Source organism: Ascaphus truei, chromosome 2, assembly GCF_040206685.1.
Source record: "Ascaphus truei isolate aAscTru1 chromosome 2, aAscTru1.hap1, whole genome shotgun sequence".
Classification (NCBI taxonomy): domain Eukaryota; kingdom Metazoa; phylum Chordata; class Amphibia; order Anura; family Ascaphidae; genus Ascaphus; species Ascaphus truei.
In genome coordinates, this window is record NC_134484.1 from 5,733,654 (window position 1) to 5,760,241 (window position 26,588).

Consider the following 26,588-nt stretch of genomic DNA (forward strand, 5'->3'; position numbering starts at 1 on the left):
CAGGAAAAGCTGTTCAAGCTTCAAGTTTGATATATGGATTTTACTGTGAAACTTTTTTTAAATTTACAGTTCAGCAAAAATCAACCCAAACACATTATACTTCTGTAACACCTCTATCCCGCCCGGCAACCAGAGATGGGGTGTACAATACATAAACTCTCACAGTCTCTGACCTTTCCTGACAGGGTTTAGACCTGCTCTTCTATAGTGTTGGCTGTAGTGGAGTCGAGTTGCAAAAATAAAGATGTGCACCAGGAACTTTTAAACTGGAGTCTTTATTCATCTGTGCAGAAGATTAGCATCAGCCATAGAACAGGTTTTTCAGCATACATACCAGCAACAGGACAGGTTCAGTGAATCATCACATCTTGCATTCCCCTCTTCCTCCAGACAGCGTTCCATGTAGGCAATATAGAACTGGAACTTCACACCTTTCATTGCGTGTGGGGTCTGGATTCATCACCTCCCACACAAGTCTCTTGGTCACCTACTGTAGTTCAAGGACCCTACACCAAGGATACTCGCCCCGGCCTGGGAACACCAGAAGAGCGAAGCTGTCCTTTTTAGGCCATAGTCTGCTTTGGGTGCATTCCCTGGATTCCCTCTGGATGGATGGGATTTTCTGATACAGGGAACTCCTTAGGGCAGGGGAGCGCAAACTTTTTGTGCTGCGCCCCCCTGTCTCTCTGCCCCGGCTCTCGCGCCCCCCTGCCTTCCTTCAGCCACGTCTGATGATGCTGCGTGGGCGTGTGATGTCAGGTCACATGGTTGCCATGGTGACGCAACACAGACGGCTGAATCCCGGTAAGTAAACAGTTGCAGGGGCCTCACGCGATCCCCCGGCATTTAATTTAAATGCCTGGGGGAAGAGCGCGGGGCCTCTGCAACTGCCCACGCCCCCCCAGCACAATCTCCCGCCCCCCCTGGGGGTCGCGCCCCCCACTTTGCGCACCGCTGCCTTAGGGGACCCTCTCCCCCTGGAAGTATAGCTTGGATCCTGGACAGAACATAATTCAACTATAAGAGGGTGGATCCCCACCCCCCAAAATGTTGCCCCCCTTTTTCCACCACATCTCCCTATATTGCCCTGTTTTGGCTATTGCGTTCCCTTTTTTATTTCCGCCCGTGTTTTTATTTCCACTTTGTCCCATTCACCTTCCTCCCCATGTGCCAGTTAGGCTTACATTTATTTATATAATATTTTTCCTCACGGCCCCTCCCTTTGTTCCCCTGCACCTTACATAATTTATTTTCCATTTTCTCTTTAAATCTGGAGAGCTGTCTATAACGCCATACTTTTTACATGTATAGCCTGGTGCAAGCTAACATGAGGGACAGGGGACTCTCCTCTCTGAATGAAAAGAGTGACATTTCCTCTCTGAATGAAAAGAGTGAGCTGCTAGTTCTTGGGGATTTTAACTTCAATTGGCTTGACCCTAAAAACCACAAAATTCACACACAAATTAAATCGCTTAACCTATCGCAACTCATTTCCCAACCCACACGAACAAACCTGAAATCGCACAACCATTGCTTGCTTGACTGGATTCTCTCCTCAAAGCCCTTGGCACAGAAACGATTTAATTCCCGACCCTGATTCTGCGCTTGACTATTTCCAATCCGAGTTCTTAAAACTCTGTGATACCCATGCTCCACTACGCAGAATAAGGGTACAGGGTGCCCACCTTTCATGGGTAACACCTGACCTTATAGCACTCTACCAGTTATGGGATGCCTTGTGGAAAAGCCACAAAGTAACTGGCACTACCAAGGATCTCAATCACTACAGATGTCTGCGGATCATGTGCACAAGGCTTGCAAAAGCACAATATTACTCTGATAATCTCCTCCAGAATACATCAAACCCAGCTAACTTCTGGAAGGTTATCAACAACATATTCCAGCCTTCTAACCATCAGCAGCCAAGTAATATCACTAAGGGGGATATTACTCTGACAAATCCCACCGACATTGCAAATGCATTCAATGACTACTTTGTGGGGTTTGCTACTAACTTATTAATGAAACGCAACCCAAACCACAAACCTGGATCTCATCCTGGGAGTACCCATATAGCCCCACCCCTCCCAACACTGCCCACAATTTTCAATTTGGCCCAGTATCTGAAGAGGATATTACACAAGCGCTCCTCAAATTACAACTAAGCAGCCAATGTGGACTTGACTTACTGCAATCTAGGTTCGTAAGACTTGGTGCCCCAGCCATTGCCAAACCAATTGCTTCCATAGTCAACTCTATCCTGTCTGCAGGCCATATCCCTAAGACCTGGAAAACTGCCAGAGTTGTCGCAATCTTCAAAAGTGGGGACAAAAACACTGTCTCAAACTACAGACCAATTTCCCTTCTCCCAATCCTATCCAAGTCATGAAAAAATGTGTCCACTCCCAACTAAGCGATTACTATACCAAGTCAAATTTCCCTAGCCAATTCCAATCTGGCTTTCGCCCCAAACACTCTACCGTAACTACCCTGCTAAAAGTTTGCAATGAAATCCAGTGTGGAATGGAACATGGTCAACTCACTGGTGCAATATTCCTAGATTTTGCAAAGGCTTTTGATACTGTTGATCATGCTATCCTGCTTAACAAACTCCAGAGCTCTGGAATAGGGAAGCACGCTAGAAACTGGTTTCAGTCCTACCTATCAGGTAGATTCCAACATGTGTCCATCTCAGGCTCTAACTCCAACCCCCTGGATATCACCTGTGGCGTCCCGCAAGGCTCTGTTCTGGGGCCCCTACTCTTCTCAGTGTTCATTAATGATATTTCCACAGCTTGTAAGGAAGCTTCAATACACATGTATGCAGATGACACAATCTTATATGCACACAGCCATAGCCTCTCCGACCTTGAACACGTACTTCAGTCTGACTTTTTGAGACTCGAAAACTGGATTTCCCAAAACAAACTGTTGTTAAACACTGACAAGACTGTAACAATGGTATTTGGGACCAAGACTAAATTTTTAAAGCTTCCAGCGACTGAGCTCCAGATTGGAACCAACACATTACACCACCCTAACTCCTGTTACTAGTTTTAAATACCTGGGCTTATGGTTTGACTCCCACTTAACATTCAGAATGCACATTGATATCCTTACAACCAAGACCTATGCCAAACTAGGGGTACTTTACAGGAACAAATCCTCCCTAAGTCTCCTGGTCAGAAAGCGTATCGCACAGCAGATGTTAATGCCAATTATTGACTATGGAGACATAGTATATGGCTCGGCACCTCAACCCCACCTTAGCAAACTTGACACCCTCTACAATTCAATTTGTCGTTTTGTTCTCCAATGCAACTACAACACCCATCACTGCAAAATGCTCAAAGAACTAGATTGGTCATCACTTGAGTCTAGACTCAAAGTTCACCTTTCCTGTCTTACCTTCAAATTCTTTATGGGCCAGCTACCTGAACAAGCTCCTCACCCCTACCACATGCAGCACCTATCATCTGAGATCAGATCCAAAAGACTGTTCATGGTCCCAAGGCTCAACAAAGTATCCGGACGTTTCTCCTCTTACCGTGCACCCCAAAACGGGAACAACATACCAGAAACTCTCACATCCACCACCAGTTTAAATTCTTTCAAATCTAAGGCTGTCTCACAATTTAATCTGGTCTGTAACTGTTTCATAAGCCCATAATATTTATTATCTTTAACTGTGCATGCAATGTCTTGTATATAATGTATGCCCTGTTCATTTATGTAACTATTTGTAACCATGTATTATTTGTCTTAACTCTGTGCCCAGGACATACTTGAAAACGAGAGGTAACTCTCAATGTATTACTTCCTGGTTAAATATTTTATAAATAAATATAATTTAGCAAGGGGGCTACACTTCATTAAGGGCAGTTTTCATTAAATTATATAGAAAGTGTCGTGTGGTTTTTTTTTTTTTGTCTTAAAATAAGTCTATAATCCGGCCATACTGATAGAGGAGCCAGGATACATCAGATCTACAACGAGACGTTCTGCAGAATGGGAGAATTATTCTTTAGTGTATTGAAAACGGCCCATAATGCTGTGTGTGCGGCTGATTTGTGCCTTGCTGTAAATGGGAAATTGTGCAGTAAGATCCCACCCTCCTGATCTGATCTAACCATGGGCCTCTAACTTACATCTAATCTGCAGTGAGAAACGCTCAGGGGAATTTGTTTCTAAATGCAATCTGATGGCTTGACAGCTTCTCGCGACAGCCTAGTGGCTCGACTGCAGTAATAAATGAGGGAAGACCTGGTATTCTTCCATTTGAATATAACTTTTCTCCTTTGTGTGTTTTTCAGGGGAGAACGTAGCCCGGGACGCTCACGTCTGTCAGAGCTCGGTGTACGCAGGCGGGAATCCCAAACGTGCCGTGGATGGTAACAGAGCTGCTGCTTACGGGGATGGCTCCTGCACTCACACCGGGTATGACAGTCCTGCCTGGTGGCTGGTGGACCTGAAGGAAAGTTACAAAATAAGCACAGTGAACGTGGTGAACAGACAGGACTGCTGCAACGAGCGTCTGGAAGGGGCGCTGATCCGCATCGGGAACTCTAAAAACTATAGGAAGAACTCTGTGTGAGTATAGTGATGTTTGACTATGTATACATTTTCCTTATTGGAGGGCAGAATTCTGGAGACGTGTAGTTTTGTGTGCATCGAGACCTCCCAAATCCTCACATCTACTTCTAACATCCGTAGATTAAAAGGAAAATATATATTTTGGTTCCCTTATACCAGGGGTGTGCAAAGTATTCCCCCTGCCTGCTCTTCCTCTCCCCCTTGGTGTGAAATGATGCAGCGATGTCACGTGACCCCGCAGCATCATGTTCAATCTATTGCACTCCAATATATACGGTTTAGTAACTAGCATACAACTACAACATATACTGTTATTCTTTTAGAAGTCAACTCTTCCAGTACTGGAACTGGAGGGTCTCCCTAGCTGAACAGTGTTATATTCCACTCTGGTTATTATCCAGGGAGTTTGGCATTTCCCAGTGTTGGCTCCTGGTTTCTCCACAGGATTTAAATGTCCCTCTGTTAGAAACCTGCACTAGGAGGTTAAAATGTCCACTGCCGTTCACACATTGGCCATGGTAACAGCTGGTGCCAGGGAAATAATAAACGGGTAAACTATGCAAAAGGAAAGTAGACCAGCTCAAAATGAACCATGAGGTTATGATTCTGTGTTTTTGTTGGCTTGGATCTGGATAATTGTGCACAACGGCCTCTCAATCTCTCCAGTCAAGTTTGGAATTGCAGTGGGGGAGTGGAATCTGTATTCGGAGTCCAGGAAAATAGACTTGATCAGTATGTAGAGCAGAGTCTAATTGAGTAGCCCTGGCTGGCACTATCACAGTTTAATGATTTAACGTGTGTGTGTGTGTGTGTGTGTTGCTTCACAAGACCTTGCTTCTCAGATCTGCTCTCCTGTCTCTGTAATCCATAGATGTGACGCGATCCACGACGTCTCCTCTCCCTCCGTAACCGTCGGCTGCAACCGGATGGAGGGACGTTATGTCAGCATTGACATCCCAGGACGCAGCGAGCACCTGACGCTGTGTGAGGTGGAGGTGTACGGAATTCCCGTCCAGGACCGATCTGACTGCAAGTAGCGCCTCCCCGAGCCCTTGTGTATAAAGGGATGACTGGTCTGACATTGGCCTGGAATATTCCAGAACTGCCATGCTCTGGATGTTGGCATGGATGCCAGGAATTCCTTGTTTGTTTCTGATGCAAATGCGACGCTCCCATGACTGCATCCTCTGTATTCATTATCTTTCCACTTTCACCTGGGAATCCCCACAAACACTTAGAGGGCTTTTTCCTGTCACCCTTCAGTTGCCCGTGCTCATCGGTGGCCCTACAGACAGCTGTTGGCTTCTCGCCAACTTAAAGTCACACCCCCGTCTCCCCAAACAATATGAAATAAAATAGTAATGTGTAAACTTGTCTTGTGTGTATTTCTCCCCCAAACCCCAGTATACTTGCATTAGTATGACCTCCAGAATTAACTCCTATGCTGCCAGGGAGGTTTGCAACATACTGTAAAGCCGCTCCTTTCCTATGTCGCAGTGGGGTGTGGTTTTTTTTTTTGTTAACCAGAGGAAATCCCTTAGTGATATGTAGAAGCACATGCACACCGCTGGTAGGTGCTGGAGGGGGTACTTATCTGCCGGTGCGCTGTATCCAGGGAGGTCCAGACATCCCAGAGGCATTCGAGCAAAGGAATGGAAGCAGGCACACGGTCTTTCTAAAGGTGCAGTTTATTGTGCCACCAAAGGTCCAACGTTTCGGCAAATAGATTGCCTTTATCAAGGAGAGGGCTACAGAACATGCTAAACATACCGCAATTTATACACAAATGGGTACTCACCCCTCCACGATCACTGCTGCCTTGCTCCTGGATGTCGACGCCCCTATCGTGACGCCAGCGCGACGACGTCATGCACCACCAGGGGAGGATCCCAAGTCTCCACGAGGAGACAGCCTCCCCAATGCCTGTAACAGGCTAAGATTGCTGTCCTGCAGGAAGCTGGAAACTCAGGGAGCTGCCCCCTCACTGGCAGCAGAGGCTCCCCTGGTGACGTCATCACGCCCTCACAGGGGAGGGGGGGGGGGGGCGGGCCCCAGGCATCAGACCTGCTCTGGAGTGGAAGAAAGACAGCCTGATGCCCACGGAGGACTGAATGATCGTGCAGGGGTGAGAGCCCTTACATAAACAATCAAGTGTAATGTCACTACAATTTTATTAAATAAAAAATAATTAAATAGTGTACAAATTAATTATATAACCACAGTGTCACCTAAAAAATTTTTTTACACTGCAGCTGGCCTCGGGTATCAACGTGATGATGTTGGGTACCGTTGATCAAGTGCATGTGATTTGCTGTATAACTTATGCATTTTTCATTATATAAATCTCTGTTATATGTCTGCTACCCAAGCAAGGCCGTTGGGATTTTACCAGGGGGAGTGTATAGCCCCCGTATCCCTCAGGGGATTGTCACATGCTGCGGCTTAGTCAATAGGGCGGCTGCATTTCCAATTAAGGCCTTTTCAGTGCAAGGGAGCCTGTGCTGGCAGTTCTGAATAGTTCTGAATAGAGACAGTTAAGGCTGCAGTTACATGTTGCTTGGCAACCAGTGAAGCTGTGAGAGATGGGTGAGTTAGGGTGTGTGTGCCGGGAGCAGTAGCCCCTAGCACTAGGCCTAGTTACCCCCAGAGGTCCCAGATAAGTTACCATTCCCCAGTTTGGGGTTGCTTCAGGGACAGGCCCTACGTAAGGAGATCTGCCCCTTTAGCTATTTGGTTAAGTTAGGACACCCTCAGTGTCGAGCAGCCTGATTGCTGGGTCTGGGCTCAGACCCCTCAGTTACATAGAGACTATCTTCGTGAAGGCCAAGCCAAGCAGTGACTGTGGCCTGCCGGCTAAAGGCGGATCCCCGTCAAGGTACAGACAGTGTGGAGCTGTGGTGATATTATCCATGCTGGATGTCACCCCACGCGTAGGAGGACATCACGTCGGATCAGACGTATCCAACCCAGTTGTATAGCGGTACCCGCGGGCTGGAGCCCCAGGCAGGTATCTATAAATAGTGCACCAACACGTCCAGGGATAGCACTATCTCCATCACACGTGGGTGGGTTTGGACATAAGGTACTCTGGGGAATACTTATGTTGATGTGTGCACCCGGTGCACTTCTATGTGTACGGCTATACGCATTATTCTGTGTGGTACAGGTACCGAAGTTATTAGTATTAGCAATAGTAAACAGTTATTAGCATACACTGTGTGCGTGTCTTATTATTGTGGTTCCTGTAAGAGGACCATCCCACTCAGGTGGGAACCCTCACAGGTGGAGGCGCTGTGTACGACGAATCAGGTAACCCCAGGCTCCCAGTGGCGGAGGTTCAGGTCTTCTGTGAGCCTATCAGGTAACGCACCACACCAGGTAACATAAGTGTAGATTTCCCCACATGGTCCCCATCTGCGATAGGGGGGGAGGGGGGAGGGAAAGGTGTTACACATAGGGTGCCAATAATGCAGGGGAGCACAATCTTTTCCCCCTGTGCCCCCCTCCCGGCTGTCCTGCTCTCCACGCACTCCCTCCCTCCTCACCGTGGTTCTGTGCGTCGGCACGTTGCCATAGCAATGCGACATCACATGACCCCACAGTGTCATTTGACGCAGAGACGTGTCTACAGATTCCGGCTTAACCATGGTAAGTAAGGTTTACAGAGGCCTTTGCCACTTCCCCTGCACATAATTTATGTGCCTTCAGGAAGTGCGCGGGGCCTCTGTAAACCCTGTGCCCCTGCAGTTAATCCTGTGTGCACTAATGTATGCTGTACTTTCTTGACAATTCTATTATGTACACTCACGGGGTAACAATGAGAATTAGGCCGTCCCTGACCTGCAGAGATTAGGCTAAATGGTATATGTAACATTGGCTAAATGGTATATGTAACATGCCCAGCTTTATGGAGATGGGGGCTTTACATGGCAGTGAGTAGTCACCTCAATGGGCAAATAATTGTCAAACCGTTGGTATGCACTCAAGTGAAGCGTACCCTGGCTGGCACTGCCACCTCATTATACCAGCATCTGCTTCTGTGTCCAGGACACACATTCTCACACACTGATTTATGTATAGATACAGGGATTATCTCTATTAATTGAAAGCTTAATAGCGTTGAGTAATTAATACATTTCTGCCTTTTCGGCTGCGTTGTAGAAGCCTTTATCAGGGAGATCGCCAACACATGTTATGGGGAAGGTGACATCTGTTCCCACCCCCAGCCTGAATGCAGGATGGTACACGGTGACACCAGTTTGTGGCTGGTGGTGTGTATTTTTATATCTGTAACACCCCCCCCCCCTCCATGATCCAACCCTGAATACATTGAGGCTCGATCGTGGAGCGAGAGGACCAGCGGATCCATGGCAGGAACTTGCATTGAGCACCGAGCACCAGCTGCAATTAAAATGGTATCGAAGTAACTTTTTGAAGTACAGGCCTGCAACACTTTAGTGCACTAAGAGCTCCAATGGTGGGCTGGCACCATCACAAGCCCAATATACCCAGGATTGAGTGACTCACTCAACTGATACACACCTGTGCAGCTTTGCTGTTAAGTGTCATATATAATATATGCTGAATGTTGAGTATAGTGGTCTTTTGCTGAGGACCATGGGGTTAATGAGTGGATGTAATCTTGTAGTGCAGCCAGAATGTCTGTTCATGTTTAAGGAATAGTCTCTAGCTGGAAACCTCTGAGATGAGGGCACTGGTGGACTATGTCTCTATGAAGGACTATTAATCTGAGTGCTTTTGGTTAATTGGTCTATCCTGTATTCTCTCGAGGGCAAAGCAATTCTTGAGGTCTTGTCATTGTGTATGGTGGCCATACAATGTAAAACATTTTATATACATACAAATCCTGCATTCGGGGAGTGGAGGAGTTCACGTAAATTCGCAGGGCATGCAAAGTTCTCCATCCGCATTCATTACTGCAAATCGTGAATTGTGGTTGCAAGAAAGTGTACCTGTACTGGGGACAAATGGATCCTGCAAACGACCTGTTGCGGTAATTATATTGTACTGGAGCAAATAATTCCCTCTGCGCGAGTCAGCTCTTGTCCCAGTATTGATCCAGGTTTATGAGCTTGCAACCATAGCTGTGCTTCCTCTTGCTGCCCGCCTCTGATGGTGTGATCCACTCCACACAATTGGAAAAAAGTAAAGAACAGGGAGACAGACACACTGAGGTAAGTCCTATATTTGATTTATTTTTTTATATCCGAACCTACAATTCAGAAACCATCGGCGTATTCACAGCAGCATAGCCAAGTGCAAGTCTTTGGTAGCAGAATTACTGGCGTCCGGCATGCCAAGACACCACTACAAGTACATACAATCCACAGGGTGTAGCTGGTAGAACAACCACAATGCGTTTCGCATGGCAAGTACTTCATCAGGGGCTGAGTTGGAAGTTCTTATATTCTTTTTATATTATATAAATCGAATATTTGGCTTATATCGGTGCACCTGTCTCCTTGTTCTTCTTTACTAATATTGTACTGGGTTTGACATAATTGGCTATTCTCAGTAACACTCAGGGGAAAGTGTTCACTCAACACTAAACAATGCTACCCATTTGCAAGTGCAATATCCCATATTATTACTACACTTATCTATATTCATGGTATAACCTGCAATCTGTTCCTGGGGGAACCTCACCGTGGCCATCGGGGAAAGCATCTGATTGACATCCCGCTGCGGTCCGGTTCCCCAGCGCCACCAGATCGTGCGGTTTTTTCTCTTAGCTATGCGAGGCCGGCCTGGCTACATCTTGGTTTATTTTCAAAGGAAAATATGTCCCCTCTAATCTGCCCACAGCTTCCATTGTATAGCAAAACAGAATTAGGTGAGCTCGAACCTACCCATGTAACGAAACGCATCAGTAACACTATAAAGCTCTCAATGCCTCGGCAGTGCTGCGAGGTACAGAGAATTTACCATTCATTTGCAGAAAACAAACACCCCGGGGCTCCTCCCAAATTGGCTTGCAATTTGTGAATATTTATATTTTAATCCCAGACACCGGGGGTCTCCAGAGCTGAACTGTGTTAATGTCGACTCCGGGACCCCCTGCTTCCAGAGATACTTTCCTCCATAGGTGATGCCGGTATCTATGCAGGCGGGGAACTTGTGTTCCTAACATAACGGCGACATTTACATTTCCTGCGCAATGCGGGCCAACAGGGAGGCGTTGCAGCTTCCAAGTGGCCCGTGTGACTGGGACCTTTAAACTTGCCGGAGATACCGACACTGCTACAGCGGTAAGGATCTCTGGAAGCAGGGGGTGCCAGGTGCTGAAATCAATGCGGTTCAGCTTCAGAGACCCCCTGCTTCAACACTGTAAATAAAAAACAGAAATGAAACGTTCCTCCTCACACACGCACACACACCTTCACCCCCCCCCCCCAAGAATCACACACCCTTGCCCCTCCAAGACACCCAGCTTTCCCTGCCAGAGGGAGCCCCCACAGGCCCTGGAATGACGTGGAGAGCTCCCTTCCTACAGGTACCTCCCTTTTTGAAAGAAAAAAAAAAAGCCCTGATGAAGTGGCCTTTATAGTTGCTACGAAACTAGTTGAAATGATACTTTTATTGATCTACTAGTACCCTTAGTATTCTATCACTTTGCTGTGTGGGAGGCAGAGCTGACCCTGATCGGTGAGACTGTCCCTCTACTAGCTACTCCTAAACGGAGCTTGGGATTTATCTACCTGGATTACGTGGAAGCCTAAAGGGAACCCTCCGCTCCTAAAAGAGCCCAGCAGATGAAAGCACAGCCTGATATGACTGCAGATTCCTGACATTGGGTGATCCGCTGCAGCCTTCTCCTGTGCCCTGATACCTGAGTGGTAACAACTGTCATAGTTACAGTTACATGCCTGTTTTACCTTTATCTGATGTACGCAGAACCTTGAATACTTTTTAATATAAATTGTTCATTCTTGCTTCACCATGAGCGTTGTGCTCTGTTTTGTGTTTTGTTTTGTCTAGATTCAGGGTCTTGGACCACCCTATCACAGCAGCAGACGCTCCTTATTGGTAACCTAGTTACTTATACTCACTTGGGTATTAAGTGATTAATGCACTTTATTTCAATTCACTCTGTTTATTCATTATAGTTGCGCACTTGTACTGTGTTGTTTTTCTTTTACCTCCCTTTTTGACTTGTGTCAAAAGGTTGGTAAGAGGCCTAGCCTTCCAGCCCTCAGATGGGGACTGACTAATATTCAGCAGTCCCTAACATGGGTTTCTGCCTGGTTGTTATTTTCTGCTCTCTTTGCTGATAAAAGAATTTGGAGGAAGTAACAGAGCACCACTAGGATTATCCAAACGTAGAACAAAGAATTTAGAAGAAGGAAAGTGCGTTTTCCATAAAAAGATTATTGTTCATAAGACAAAAAATGGGCAATATTCTTTGCTGATATAACGCTTTTTTTTTCGTATAAAGCTGCTGGCTAATGAAGCCTATGTTTTATTTCTCCTAAAGCCTCTCCGGTGTTTTACCCGCTGCGCACCTCTCCTAGTTACTAAATATGACATGACTGTTGAACCCCAAGTTGCATGGGTTCAGGGGGTTCCAGTGCAGACAATAAGGATGGTAGTGGTCTGGAACCTGAAGGGGACCACAAAAGGTGCAAAACGATGTCGTTGACATTCTGAGCGTCGCTCCTTGAGGCGTTGATCTACCCGAATGGCTTGCGATATTAATTCCTCCAACACTCTTGGCCTGGGTTGAGTGGCACGTTCGTCCTTCACGGAATCCGTCAGACCCTGTCAGAAGACAGCGATGAGTGCCTCGTCGTTCCAACGTATCTCCGCTGCCAGGGTACGAAATTCCAGGGCATATCTGGCCACAGAACGGCGTCCCTGTGATAAGTGAAGAAGAGAGGAGGAGGCCATGTCCTGGTGAGCGGGAGTGTCGAACACCTGTTGGAACTCGCATCTAAAGCGGGAATAATCTTGGGTTAGTTCATGTCGTAACTCCCAGATAGGGGAAGCCCATGCCAAAGCATCACCAGTCAAGAGAGAATATACGTAAGCCACTTTCTTACGGCTGAGGAGAAATGGTGGGGTACCATCTCAAACTGGATCTCACAGTGGTTGAGGAAACCACGGCAGGCCTGTGGGTCCCCAGCATAGGGTTTTGGTGCGGGGATCCTTGGCTCCGGTGCAACAGCGCCTACAGATTCGGCCTGAGAGGGTCCAGTTGGTGGAGGCTCCTGGAGAAAGATTGGTTAGCTGTTGGGATAATTCAGCGATTTGATTGGACATGGTTTGGTTCTGCTGGATTAGTGCCGAGAGAGTTTGGCCTAATTCAGTCTGGTCTGCGTTTGATGGGATCTGCATAATGTCACGGAAGTGCTACCCGCAGACCAGACCTGTCCCTGTACTGAGGTGGGACATATAGTAACATGCACCCGCAGCCGAGGGAGCATATCCGGAGTGTAGTAAAGGTGTTATCAGGCCAGTGAGTATAGGTGTAGAAACAGATACTTGCCGGATCTGGAATAGAGGTACCGTGGTAGATGCCGTAGCCGAGGGTCGGGGCGAGAGAGGTCAGGAAAGTCGAGGTCCAAGCCGAGATGGAGGGGCGAGAGAGAGAGAGAGAGAGAGACAACGTAGTGAGGAGCAAGCCGGGGTCCAGAGCCAGAGGAGGAGTAGTAAGCCGAGCCAGGTCAAAACCTGAGAAGCACAAGGAGATCCACACTAGGAAGCAAAGGCTATGCAGAGCAATGATTCCAGGGAAGGATTGGGGTAATAAAGGTGGGAGATCCAATCAGAGAGGTAGGTGGAGCATAGGTGTGTCGTGGTGCATGCTGTGATCCTGAAGCGGCATCAGCTGTGAAGCAGGGTGGCGTGGATATGGCTGCAGCGCGTGCCAGGTGCGTGACGGAGCTGCCAGTGCAGTGAATAAATTCTAACCGTGAGCGCGCACGGGGTAAGGCCGCCCCGCGCGCGTCCCAGCCAACATGGCGGCCGCGTGTGTCAGCGTTGGCTGACACGGAGCACGCTTGCGGATGGGATACCACTGGGAGGGAGAAGGAGAAGCAGAGAGAGTCCCTGGAAGAGGTAAGAAGGGGTTTTGAGATCCCTGCTTCCTTACACCACCCTAGACAGGATGAATGCTCTTTCTACAGTATTTACCTTTCTTACACCCTATTCAACGTGCCCACTACTTCTTCTATTTGTACAAAATCATCTTCAAATCACCTTCCAGTTTTAATGTGTGACTACTTACTTTCTACTAGTTTTTTAATCTTATGACTCAAAATGTGTGTAACACATGTTCCCCCCCCCCCCTCCCTCCCCCCTGGGAGATTTCACTGCTACACGGTGTGGTGTGGTGCATACCTGGTGGCTCACAGTAGATCTGAGTCTCCTGCTGTGTTGTGGAGAACAGGACAGGCTTCTGGGGCAGTAGCTGATTCTTTCTCATGGTGACAGCGCCTACATTTCTTGCAGGCCCCAGGGATGTGGAGACAATCCCTACAGGAGAACTTACTTCCTCTCCCCGATAGATTGTAGTCTCAGGCAGGAGGATATATTTGAACAGGATCACTTTATTCTTACACACTGCAGATGGTCAGCATACACAGCTCACACAATAGTTACAGCAGTTCTTGGGACTTCGCCCTTAGTACCCTGGACCTCCACTCCAGGCCAAGGGATCCTTAAGCAGTCCTTACTCTTTTCTGGTTCCCTATTAAAGCCAGGAGTATGGTCTCACTCCTAACTCCCGAAGGGGAGAAGGCATTAAGTGCACAACCAATCTGCACTTCTGGGTGAGAACCTGTCTCTCTCAGGAGTGGAGGTGGTTGGAAGGGAGCCACAGTCGCAGGAACATCCAAAAAATAAAAGGAAATATAATAGTGCAATATGTTGTGATAAAGCGAATTTTGAGATGTCTTGGCTCTATAGAGTGTCTACTTACAATAAGTAGGTGTATAAAAAGCGTATTGCAAAGTAAGGTGGTGTGTAGCAGGCTGCAGAGACAGGATCCTCGCGAGTTTGAGGTGAAGGAGATCTCACTCAGGTACACATGCCACAGGAAAAGATACAGAAAAGACCATAGTACAGATCGGACAAAATCAGTTTGTATTAAAAGCAGGGTAAAAGTTGTACTTACAATAAGTACATAAACAATGTACACGTAGCGTTTACTTTAGAGGTGAAACCGGCGTCTATGTGGGTAGCCTCTAGCTTCTGCAACTCCCTGTCCTCCTCGTCGGATCGCGATGACTGGCGTCTGACGTCACTACCGGCGCAGGGGTGACGGCTTCCGATCCGGAACACAGAGGTTGGCAGACAGCAGGGGGACCGCAGACTGAGAAAGAGCCTATTCCTGCAGCCTGCACAGCTGCCCAGAAGGAGAAGGTGCCTAGTCTGCGGTCCCCCTGCTGTCTGCAGGGGGGACAGGGAGTTGCAGAAGCTAGAGGCTACCCACATAGACGCCGGTTTCACCTCTAAAGTAAACGCTACGTGTACATTGTTTATGTACTTATTGTAAGTACAACTTTTACCCTGCTTTTAATACAAACTGATTTTGTCCGATCTGTACTATGGTCTTTTCTGTATCTTTTCCTGTGGCATGTGTACCTGAGTGAGATCTCCTTCACCTCAAACTCGCGAGGATCCTGTCTCTGCAGCCTGCTACACACCACCTTACTTTGCAATACGCTTTTTATACACCTACTTATTGTAAGTAGACACTCTATAGAGCCAAGACATCTCAAAATTCGCTTTATCACAACATATTGCACTATTATATTTCCTTTTATTTTTTGGATGTTCCTGCGACTGTGGCTCCCTTCCAACCACCTGTATCCATTCCATTTGAGGGGGATCTGTACATATCCCCCACAGGAAGGTTGAGACATCGTTTAAGTTACTTATATATTTTTTCCTGTGTGAATCTATCATTATACCACTGCACTTTTATTTAGCGCCTATCTAAATCATTCTGGTTTCATCTCTCAGGAGTGGAGACAACAAACTAAATTTGGGGTGTGCAGCTCATTAAGTACATGGCAAGCAGGCACCATGTCTGAAGCCCTGATTGTCCACACACAGGCATAGTCCCACTGCCTCCCCTGTGACTCACTGAAGCTTCTGTGGGTGGGGAAAATCCATGATAACTCCTGGCAGGCCTGCTCTTACCAGGGCTTACTGCCAGGAAGGGCAGACTGGTAGCCAGAAACCTGTCCTGGCTACATGTGCTTACGTTTAGTTAGTCATTATGACAACATACTTTCTTCCTGCTAACAATACCCGGAAATGGGTGAACTTGATCCGCAGATTGGGACTAAAAGAAAAACCCAGAGGAACCCTGTGACGAAAAGGGTTCAGCCCGGCGCTGCTATCCCATTCATCAGGGGGGTCAATGCCCGTTACACAAAGGTTTTTGTAAGGCACAGGGGTTGGCTGGAAATGTATTTTCCCAAACCATTGTAAAAATGTAACACTTTATTGTATATGATGTACACTAAGGTGGGCTGCAGTACCCACCTTACCGGACATGGGGGTGGGAGGCAGGTCAGGGACCACTTTCTCCCTGAAAGCCATGCCCCTGCTGGACAATTTATTTCCTTTGGGCTATGCCCAGGAAAGGGCACCACGGCCCCCATTTCCGGACAGTTTTCCAAGACTTGACTGGGCCAGGAGGAAAGGGTGGAGTCAATGTAACGTTCTGAGCAAAGGACGGCTGCTGATTTTGCCCACAGACCATAAGCGGAGCCATTCTGGGGACTGCCAAATTGGCGCCATTTTATTTGCCCTTATGGAACACTGAGACCCTCTGGATCATCTTGTCTGGTAATGGCGATGGTTGACGCTACTCCAATTGGCCGATCCGTAGCTCCTGCTCGGCAAACGGCCAGACCTGTAACCTATACTCCGATTGGTCCATTTGTTCTTCTCGCCATGCCTTGCCGAACGCCATTCCTCCATTGCTTTGAAGCGGAGGAGGAAAACTACCAATGCCAGTTCGCTTCAGAGTTCCAGGCAGTCGGATGTTGCTTCCGGTGAGCGGAAACTACCTCGAAATACGAGCCGTGGTGAATTAGGGGATTTCCTAGCCGCAAAAGGAGGCCATATTTGCAAGAGAGAACCTAGGTAAGCAGACTTACATTGCTCCTAGTGAGTCAAGAGACCAGAGGAGTTTTTCAAATAGCCAGATTTGGCAATTACAGGATGAACTGTACCGCGTAAGTGCCGAATCTGGCTCTTTTAAGGGTTTTTTATACTGTTGTGTTGTTTTAACTATGTTTATTGCTTGTGATGTTGGCTTTTGCCAGAGTAAACCCCTGTTTATTTAACCCCTTACGCTGCTTTGTGCCGTGATCCCTGTTTAAGTCGTCTGGTCTTCCATGACAGACTTATTCTACTAGGGTCTCAAGTTTTATATATATATATATCTATCTCTCGATAGATCAACACCCTCAAACCTCCCACGAGACAACATAGGGAAAGACACCTGTGCTCAAAAAGGAGCACACCTAATGTACCTGGGAGATATACTTTGCATATTTAAATGACTCATCCCAGACTTTGTAAAAGAATTTCCATAAACCTACAATATGGAGCTAAGTTTAAGGCCCCTTGTGCGTAAGGAATGGGGTAATGGTGTCCGGCCCGGAGAAGAATTGCACTCCATAGGAAAGGGAAAAAAGTCCAAAATACTTGAACATGACATCAGGTGCTGCCAGCTGGGGGACTCTCCACTCTACCAATGGTATTTTATTTATTTATAAAATATTTTACCAGGAAGTAATACATTGAGAGTTACCTCTCGTTTTCAAGTATGTCCTGGGCACAGAGTTAAACATGGTACGATAAACATGGAAAATACGGACTAGGTACGTCTGCCTCAAAACATTGAACACATTTCAATAAATATTTAAGATCATCATGTGTACTGGTGTCAGGTCCAACAGGATTAAAACCCACAACCTTTGCTACTCTGGGCAGCAACCCGATCAGAACCGTTTTATTTTTCCTTTGTACATTCCCGCCACCTCAAAGTTCTATGTTTACCTCTTGTCACTCGGAGAACAGTGCTGTATAATATGGTACAGTTTCCTTTCTGTGCTACAGAGATTATTGGAGAGGTTATTGTAACGATGCTTGTCTCAAGCAGGAAACGGACCTGCAGGGCTGAGGTAGGAATATGAAAGAACCGACCTGAGCCGAGGGAGGGAGTCCTGATAGAGTAGTGAGTCGTAAGCCGAAGATCAGGGCTGGCAGCAGAGTTGCGTTGTCGGTGAGAATGCCGAGGTCGAGGCAGGAGGAAAACAGGGGTGGTCAAGGTATGTAGCCGGGTCTGGTAACGAGGAAGACAAAAAGGTAAGTGCGTTGCATGTACTCAGCATGAACTGAAACTTTGCCCGGCAACTTCCTGCCTACAGGGCTGTCCTTTCAAAGGGAGCTGCAGGAGCAAAAATTGAGGATCCTGCCACAGAAGGCGAGCTAGAGCAAGATCTCGGTCCGGACTCCGAAAACCCGGGACGGATTTTGCAAAACCTCATAGTTACACTTTGCACTGATTGCCTCCTGTAGCTCAATCTTTTGAACTAAATGTTGCATTGAAAATGAACAAATGGAAACGCTCTATTTTACCTTAAACTAACACCTGCTGCTAAAGTGCCCCCCATCCTAAACAAAAGGCGCTGCGCAGGTACCTGTGACTATCCGACCCTTTGCTTATGGGCCTGTGTGTAGGTGCCGGCACAGCGTTGGTGTTTGAATGTAGGAGGCCTGTGCTTCACAGACATATGTACCCCTCTACATGTCTTGTGGTTAGGATTCCCTCAGTAGCTACTCACGCCTCAGGATATCAGGCAGACTGCTTCTCAGCTGCTGGCTCCACTCCTGGATTTGATGTGGTCAACCAGCGTCTTCTGGTTCTTACAGCTCACAGACTGGTTCCTGACCACTTATCGCCCTTAGGGCCTTCAGCTGCAACAGCAGCTTTGTCCCCGCGTGCTCCGCCAGGGCTTCTTAAAGGAAGACTCCCTTCCTGTAACCCCTTCCTCTCCAGAGTCCAACATCATTGGCTGAGGCCATGTTCATCACAAGTCACATCCTGAGCACACATTCCCTTTACAAAGGGGTGGGCAAATCTATTCCCCAAGGGCCACCAACAGGTCAGGTTTTCAGGATATCCCTGCTTTAGCACATGTGGCTCAGACAACCTGACCTGTTGGTAGCCCTTGAGGAGTGGAGTTGGCCACACTTGGTCTAAGATATTCATTGTAAGAGAACATATGATGTGAGGGTGGGACAAGGGACACATGGAGAAGTTGGTCATTATGACTGAGCCACTGATTGAGCCACCTGTGCTGAAGCAGGGATATCCTTAAAACCTGACCTGTCGGACTAGAATTGCCCACCGCTGCCTTAACGTCATAAGGGTCCCTGTAGTGCCAGCCCTCGTGACAGTCAGGGAACATCCCAAGGGCACTGAAACCGGGGGGGTAGGGTGGGAAATGTAACCTGCTCAGATGGCTCTTCCTTTAGAAACCCGGCAGCAGTCACTGCAGAGAGATCTCTAGTCCGGGGAAACAGCCTGTTCTGTGTGAGAGATCACAGGGGAGATGTGTCTCTTATTCCAGACCCGCTGAGAGAAGCTGCCCAAGGACTTTAAGACCCCTACCCCAGCCGAAGGTAACTGACATGCACTCGGATGTATATATTTGTTGGTGGTAAGGGGCTTAGGGTGAGTCCCCAGTCTTCACTGTGGCACGCGCGCCCGGCGGGGGGGGGCAGCGCGTTCTCAGCGCTGGACCGCGATCTACGGTCTGTGGGGAGAGGGAAGGTTTGCGACGGGAGGGTGCATGGCGGTGGGTTTGCGGGGGCGTGGCCATGACGTCCCACGGCTGGTTCGCCCTCATTGGCTGAACCGCCGGCGGGGGCGTGGCCACGCCTCCATCGCAAACACTAAACTCAAATTCCCCTGCCTGCCTGAAAACCTGTTGCGCACTGCTGGGGAAAGGTGCACGACAAGGTAGGAACTTGGACCGGAGGTACTGGGGGGCGGGACAGCAGCCTAAGTCCCGCAACCTGTATACAGAGCTATGCTGTTTAGTCGGCGTTCCCTATAGGAGATAGGTTGTTTTGTTTCCCTTTAACCCCGTGTTTTGCTGGTGAAAGTTGTTTGTTTTGAAGATTCTGGATCAAAGCCCACATTGATTTTCTCTTTACAAAGTCTCCTGTTTTTAAACACCACAAACATCCCATACAGGCACCTAAAGGTTGTGGCTGAATATTTTCCCTTTGTAATAAAAGCCTGCTGGGTGAGATTGACTCTTTAATCTTGTGAAAAATAGAAACACTTCAAAACACTAGGTGGCAGCAGAGGATTACCCTGCAAGAACTCCATATTATATACTTATTATTGATATCTTTGGTTTTCTCACCAACTGGAAAAGTTATAAAAAATTAAAAAAAAAAAAAAATGTTTTAAATCAGTGAGACTTTATTGAAGTAATTTTAATTCTGAGATGTGAGAGTGTCAGAGGCCTGAACACCCCCCAAAAACGCAGACTTGTCCAGGCGGAAGAGGTAAGACTTGATGTTAGTGTGACCATGCTCAGGGCCGTCTTAACGTATGGGCATGCTGGGCAGTTGCCCGGGGGGCCCACAGCATATGGGGGCCCCACGCGCCCGGCCCATGCATGCCCACCAATGCTCTCCCCCCGCCCTGCACCCCGGCTTGTTCTTTGGGTAAAATATGAGAGAATACCGGACATGGGATAGAGCAGGGCTGCTGCTGCTAGGGGGCTGGGCAGCTTCTAATTGGTTGCTGCTGTGTAATTCAGCAAATCAGGAGGTGGCAGGAGCCTGGGGGGTGGAGCCAAAGAGCGGAGGAAAAGCATGCAGCAGAGAGGTGAGGCTGTGTCTGTGTGTGTCTGTCTATCTGTGTCCAGTCTGTGTGTGTGTATCTGTCTGAGTGTGTGTGTGTGTGTTTGTGTGTGTGTGTGTGTGTTTGTGTATCCTGGAAACAGGGTCACGTGATGTGTGAATAGCTCCAGTTACAGTAGCTTTGACTCAGCCCCCTTTCCAAAGCACACTAAGTCCTGCTATGTTTTCTTCACATTATTGGAAAGGTGTTAATATATACAGGCACTTGTGGATGTTATGTAGTGATGGGAGAGTACTTCTTTATAGGTGCTTTGTAGTTAAAGGCAGGTAAAAAGGAGATGGCCTTGCCAGAGGAGTGTATCATGGAAGAGTACTCACTCAGCCAGAGTCAGGAATGAAAAGGAAGTGTGGGGGAATCTGGGTAATTGGAATAGTCTAGGGACAGACTAATTGTCAGCAAGACAGGGGGGAGGGCAGAATAGCCCATTCTGAGAAATATCTCAGAGGTTACTATAGCAACTCACTGACTTCATGCACATAGGCAGGGATGGCAACATTGTGTGTATATATATACAATCACACAGGCACAGTACAGAGCAAAATACGTGCAGCTGAAAATAAGGAACTGACAGGCAGAAGCTGCAAAGGAGGGGGGGGAGGGTGAACAGAGGGGGCAGAATTATATACTTCTGATCCCGGACACTCCCCGTCTGGTATCTGGAGATACCACTATGGAAAATGTGGAACATATGTGCAATGCAAACAAAACATAACATAATAATGCAAAGTTCATGTCCACATAACAATGTGATACCAGCCGGTATCACTGGCTTCAAAGTGCTTTGGCAAGGTCCTTTAGCAAAGGTTGTTGGGTGGATGCACCGGTCCAGGTTAGCTGGGTGCACCACAATGTCTCTCTGTAAAAGTCTCTGGCCCTGTTTCCTTTTAAACTTATGAGAGAATAGTCCTTTTGTCTCTGTAGTTTTCTCTACAGAGTGCATCACCTTGTTGACGTGCCAGTCGTGGTAGTCTCTCACTCTATCACCTGGCGTTTGGCAGAAGGAGATGGCTTTTGGCTCCTTGCGAATGCGGATCAGTAATCCTACAATAAAAGACTGTTTGTCATGTCCGGTTCAGTACGGAGAGCGTAGTCTGGAGAGACTCTCTGGTGTTGAGCACAGGCATCGTACGCTACCCGGATTTGGCCAGGTTTCTGGGGGTGGTAGACACCAGATGATTGGAGGTACCAGCATTCTTCAACTTCCTTCAGTGGAGGTGCTGGCTTAGCATGCCTGCTAAGGAATATCTTCTGGATGAAGGCCACAAAGTTATTTTTGGACTCCGGTTTCCTTTGTAGGTCGCAGCGGAGCGAAGTGAGCCTAGAGATGGCATGTTCTTTGTTGTTTGGGAGGCGTCTTCTTGGTGAACGGAATGGTAGCAGGGTCGCCCAACTGCCCGATCCGTCTTTGAAGTGCTCCTTATCCATTGATCTGAGGAATTTTTTTTCTTCCATCGATGGTGTTTGCTTGTCGTGGTCCCTTGTTGTCTGGAACGCTGTGCAGCCTAGTTTATCGGCACATTTCTATGGCACGAGAACGTCTCCGTGTGTTTTGATGATACGCCTTTGTGTCTCTTTGTTAACTGCCCTCAGGAGGTTGTTTTCTCCCTGGAAATGACGAAGAACAATCTCTTTTGCCCTTGTAAATCCCTTTGTGAAATGTCTCTGCGACTGTCTCTTTTTAGATGTGTGAAAGAACAGTATTTTTGCCCTTGTAGTTTCACCTACAGGGCGCAATCTTTTGCGGCTATGCCAGCTGTGGCGGTTGGCTGCTTTGCCACTTGGTAGTCTGCGGAGAGGAATGACTGTATGTCTTAGCCGTGCCGTTGCTCGCAGGAGTACTGTCCGATTTTGTTTCTTTTCCTTCGGACGATCCTTTTGTCGGTCACCTTCAGGAGGTTACTTTCTTCCTTCGGCGGAGTCGACTCATCATCCTTAGTGGTCTGAACTGCTGAGCATCTTAGGCCATTGTCGCATTCCCCTGATGCGAAGATGTTTTTGTTGTTCTCAGGGGGTATGACCTTGTCTCTTCTATTTGCTTGGCCTTCCTGTCACTTGGCTATGGCCAAGACATGGGTCGGAGAGGGACGTGTGTCCACATTCTGTTATCACTGTTCTGTGGGCTTCAACATAGCTGGTTCGTGTCCTTCGTCAATGCACACGTTGCCCACTATCACCCATCCTAGATCAAGTCTTTGGGCGAATGGGGCGTTGTGTGGTCCGTTGCGCTGTTTACGGACCTTGTGAACCTTCAGGATGTTCCTGCAGAGCAGCAGCAAGATCTTGACGCCTTGTTTTACCGGCGGGATGTAGTTGGCTATTCCTCTGAGGTGAGGGTAATGGCATGCCACGTCTGGTGTGGGAATCTAATCCCTGTTTGCCGCCATGTGGTTGCACTCGATGAGTGTGGGAGAGCTATCTTTACTCTGTTGTCCACTGAACGTATGATGTAGCCATTTGCTCTTCTCCCTGTTGTCTCAGTTAACCCTGCACAGGTTCTGAGGGTGTAGGGTGAGGCATTGTCTTGTGCATTGAACAAGCTGAAGAATTCCGTCTTCGCCAATGATCTGTTACTTTGATCGTCGATGATTGCATACATCCGAATAGCCCTCTCAGGTTGTCCCTGGGGGTGCACTGCGACAAGGCATATTTTGGAGCAGGACCTTTTGTCACATGCTTTTCCGCACACCTCGGTGCAGTGAGATGTAACAGATGTTGGCTCTCCTTCTCCTTTCTCCCCGCCATGCTCCGCTATGGAGGATGGGTTGTTGAGTTGGTGGAGTGTCAGCACCTCTGGATGTAGTTACCCCCCTCGCTCCTAAATCCCCCCCCTCCCCCGTCTCCATCTCCCTTCTGTTCCATTCCTGTTCCCTCATTCTCTTTTCTTAATTTTGACCCCCTATCTTTCTCCCCCCCTCTCCAAAGCCCTCTCCCCCTCCCCTCTCTTATGCCCTCTCCCCCTCCCCTCTCTTATGCTCTCTCCCCCTCCCCTCTCTTATGCTCTCTCCCCCTCCCCTCTCTTATGCCCTTTCCCCCTCCCCTCTCTTATGCTCTCTTCCCTTCCCCTCTCTTATGCCCTCTCCCCCTCCCCTCTCATATGCCCTCTCCCCCTCCCCTCTCTTAGGCTCTCTCCCCCTCCCCTCTCTTATGCCCTCTCCCCCTCTGCTCTCATATGCCCTCTGCCCCTCCCCTCTCTTATGCCCTCTCCCCCTCCCCTCTCTTATGCTCTCTCCCGCTCCCCTCTCTTATGCCCTCTCTCCCTCCCCTCTCTTATGCTCTCTCCTCCTCCCCTCTCTTATGCTTTCTCCCCCTGCCCTGTCTTCTATATCAAGGTGCTCTTTTTACATGGCCCTCCTCATGGTCCAGGGGTTATCAGGGGGCTCTCAGGGGGCGGCCGGGGCCCCCATAGGGCCGCGACGACCCTCCCATGATACATGAGGGGTGTCACAGTCAGTGATTGGTCCCCCTTCGCCCGCCGCCGCGTCTGCTCTGGGGCTGCGCACTGCGTTGCGCTTCTCCCCTCGCGCTCCTGGCGATCCTTCCGGCGCCATGACATCATCGGCAGGCGCCGCCTCCCCCAGAGCCCGAGTCCAGGTCTCGCGAGACGACGTAGCGCCTCGCTGATGTCATCAGGATAGCCCGCGAAGGCCAGAGGGACTCCCGCGCTCCACGAGGAGGGAGCAAGGCAAGATGGCCACCACTCCGAATTTGCATGCGGTCGTGGGAGAAGGCATTGAGGTATATATCGTCCACCAGGGCACAGCTGGGGAGGTTTATATCGGTCAGGTAGTTCTCATCTTCTCATATTAGAAATCATAGTCCAGGTCGTTGGGGTATTGGTGAATGTCAGAATCCTCTCAGGGGGAGCTGGCAGCTGATTCTGCAGCCTGAACCTCTGTACGAGTGGTACCAGCTCTGTTCCACGTGGAGGCTGGGGCACCATCTTTAGCTGCTGTTAGCCTAGGGGGGTTTAGGGAGGGCTCCGAAGCCCCTACCCATTGGAGGAAATCATCTCCGCCGTCTGCATTTTTGAGGGTGTGAGCTACACCATTTTTTAGTACAAGCAGTGCACAGGGGAACAACCCCCGGTAACGGATATTCTGGTCTCTTAGTGACTTAGTTACATGGGCTTGGGTGCGTCTTATAGCCAGGGTAGCTGGGGACAGGTCCTGGAAAACTTGAAATTTGATCCGCTGGAACTCCATAACTTTTTTTCCCTGGAGATTCTGCAGGTCTCCTCCTTGACTCTGTAATGATGGAAGCGCATCACTATGTCCCTGGGGGGGTCTCCTTTTTGGGGTCTCCCTCGAAGCGCTCAGTGACATCTGTCTAAAATATGCTCCCCTGCAGACTTATCTGGAAAGAGATGTTCCAGCCAGCTCGCTGAGAAAGCTTCCGGGTCAGTGACAGATTCAGGTACTCCCCGCAGTCTGATATTGCACCTCCGATCTCTGTTCTCCCCATCCTCTATTTTGTCTTCTAGGGTTCTGACTTGATCCATTAGTGTGTTCACTTGTTTTTGGGTGTTTGTCAGAGCCCCTGCAGTCTCGTCTGACCTGGATTCCAGGGCTGGAGTCCTCTCACCCAGCTCATCCACGTCCTTTCTCAAAGCCCACAGCTCAGATTTAAAGAATTTTTTCATAATGGAACAAAATTCCTTCATGTCTTTGCGCCGCATGATGTCGTGATCCTCTGGTTCAGGCTCCTCGTCCGCTGTCTCCATCTCTGGGTATGAGCAAGGTGGCGGGGCCTGGATCCCTGCTTTGCTTGACTTTGCTGGTTCTTTAGTTTTAAAGTAAGTGGTGACAGGTTGGGTCTTTTTCCGGAGAGCTTTGCTTGTTGCCGTCTCTGTTTATTCAGGAACACACTCGTGGGAAAATAAGCAGTGATCGCCCGCTGTTGCTGCTATATTTTGAACTAAAGGCGCCGGTGGGAAGGGAGCTCTGCCACCAAGCTTCCATTCACCCTCCCGTCACCATGTGATCTCCTTGCATCAGAGACTGTGCATGTTAAATATAATACTACCTATTTTGGGGTGGGAACCAGCTTAACTGGCCAGGGCCGCCAACAGGGGGGTGTCTGCTGGTGTTGGTGTCCCGGGCCCGGTGAGTGAGGGGGCCCAGCCGCCAATGGGCCCCGTTAAAAAATAATAATTCTGGAGAAAAAAAAAATGGCCACCAGCCAAGCGTTCCTCGCACACGACAACCTGTACAATATACAAAAATGACATACAGTATCCAAAAAAAGAAGTGTATTGGTAGAAAACAGGCACATTCACCGACGTTTCGGTCCTAGAAACAGGACCTTTCTCAAGGGAGTGCTCTAAACATAGTGAAGACAAACATACATATATACTGTACATTTGTCTTCACTATGTTTAGAGCACTCCCTTGAGAAAGGTCCTGTTTCTAGGATCGAAACGTCGGTGAATGTGCCTGTTTTCTACCAATACACTTCTTTTTTTGGATACTACTGAGTGTGCTGTCTCTTCCTTGCTTTGTGGGCCTGGAACCCTGGATCTGCTATTTATACCTACTGTCTATATGGGATAAGCACCTACTTTACTGCAATATGTGTGTGCCATCTGTTTTTTCTTTTGATATCATCATATGAGATGTGCACCCAATCTTTTACTACTGGTGGTATTTTTTACTGTTTAAAATACCCCTCTATTTTTGGATACCGTTTGGAATTATATACTTCTGTTTTTGCAACATAGTGATTTTTATTAGGATGGAAGACTTTACAGACATTCCTGGGATTTTTTTTCTATCTCAGACAGTGGGAGCTATAGTGAAGCTGATATTGCTAAAATCAGATTCACGGAAACCTTTGAGGATGCACTGGGATCTGACAAAGCATCAGATGTTTATAATGAACTCATTAAATTGAAAAAAAGATGTTGATTACTACATGCATGGGGTGACTGTCGCACTATCACAGAGAAAAACTTATCCCTAGGGGCTTTCGCATTAAGAACCAACCTACCATTGGTCGCACTGACACCGAATTTTAAAAAAAATGGGTGGCAATTCTTAACAAGTGCTCCTTTGATCTCGTGATTTTAGTG

At 48.1% G+C, this 26,588-nt stretch overlaps 1 protein-coding gene across 1 annotated transcript; it reads left to right on the plus strand.

The window, feature by feature from the left end:
• The first annotated feature begins 1,327 nt into the window (after window positions 1-1,327).
• Window positions 1,328-5,630, plus strand: LOC142474581 (pentraxin fusion protein-like). The gene is made up of 3 exons (XM_075580877.1): window positions 1,328-1,391; window positions 4,314-4,590; window positions 5,465-5,630. Exons 1-3 carry the CDS (start codon window positions 1,328-1,330, stop codon window positions 5,628-5,630), a joined length of 507 nt encoding a protein of 168 aa, XP_075436992.1.
• Window positions 5,631-26,588: the final 20,958 nt, after the last annotated feature.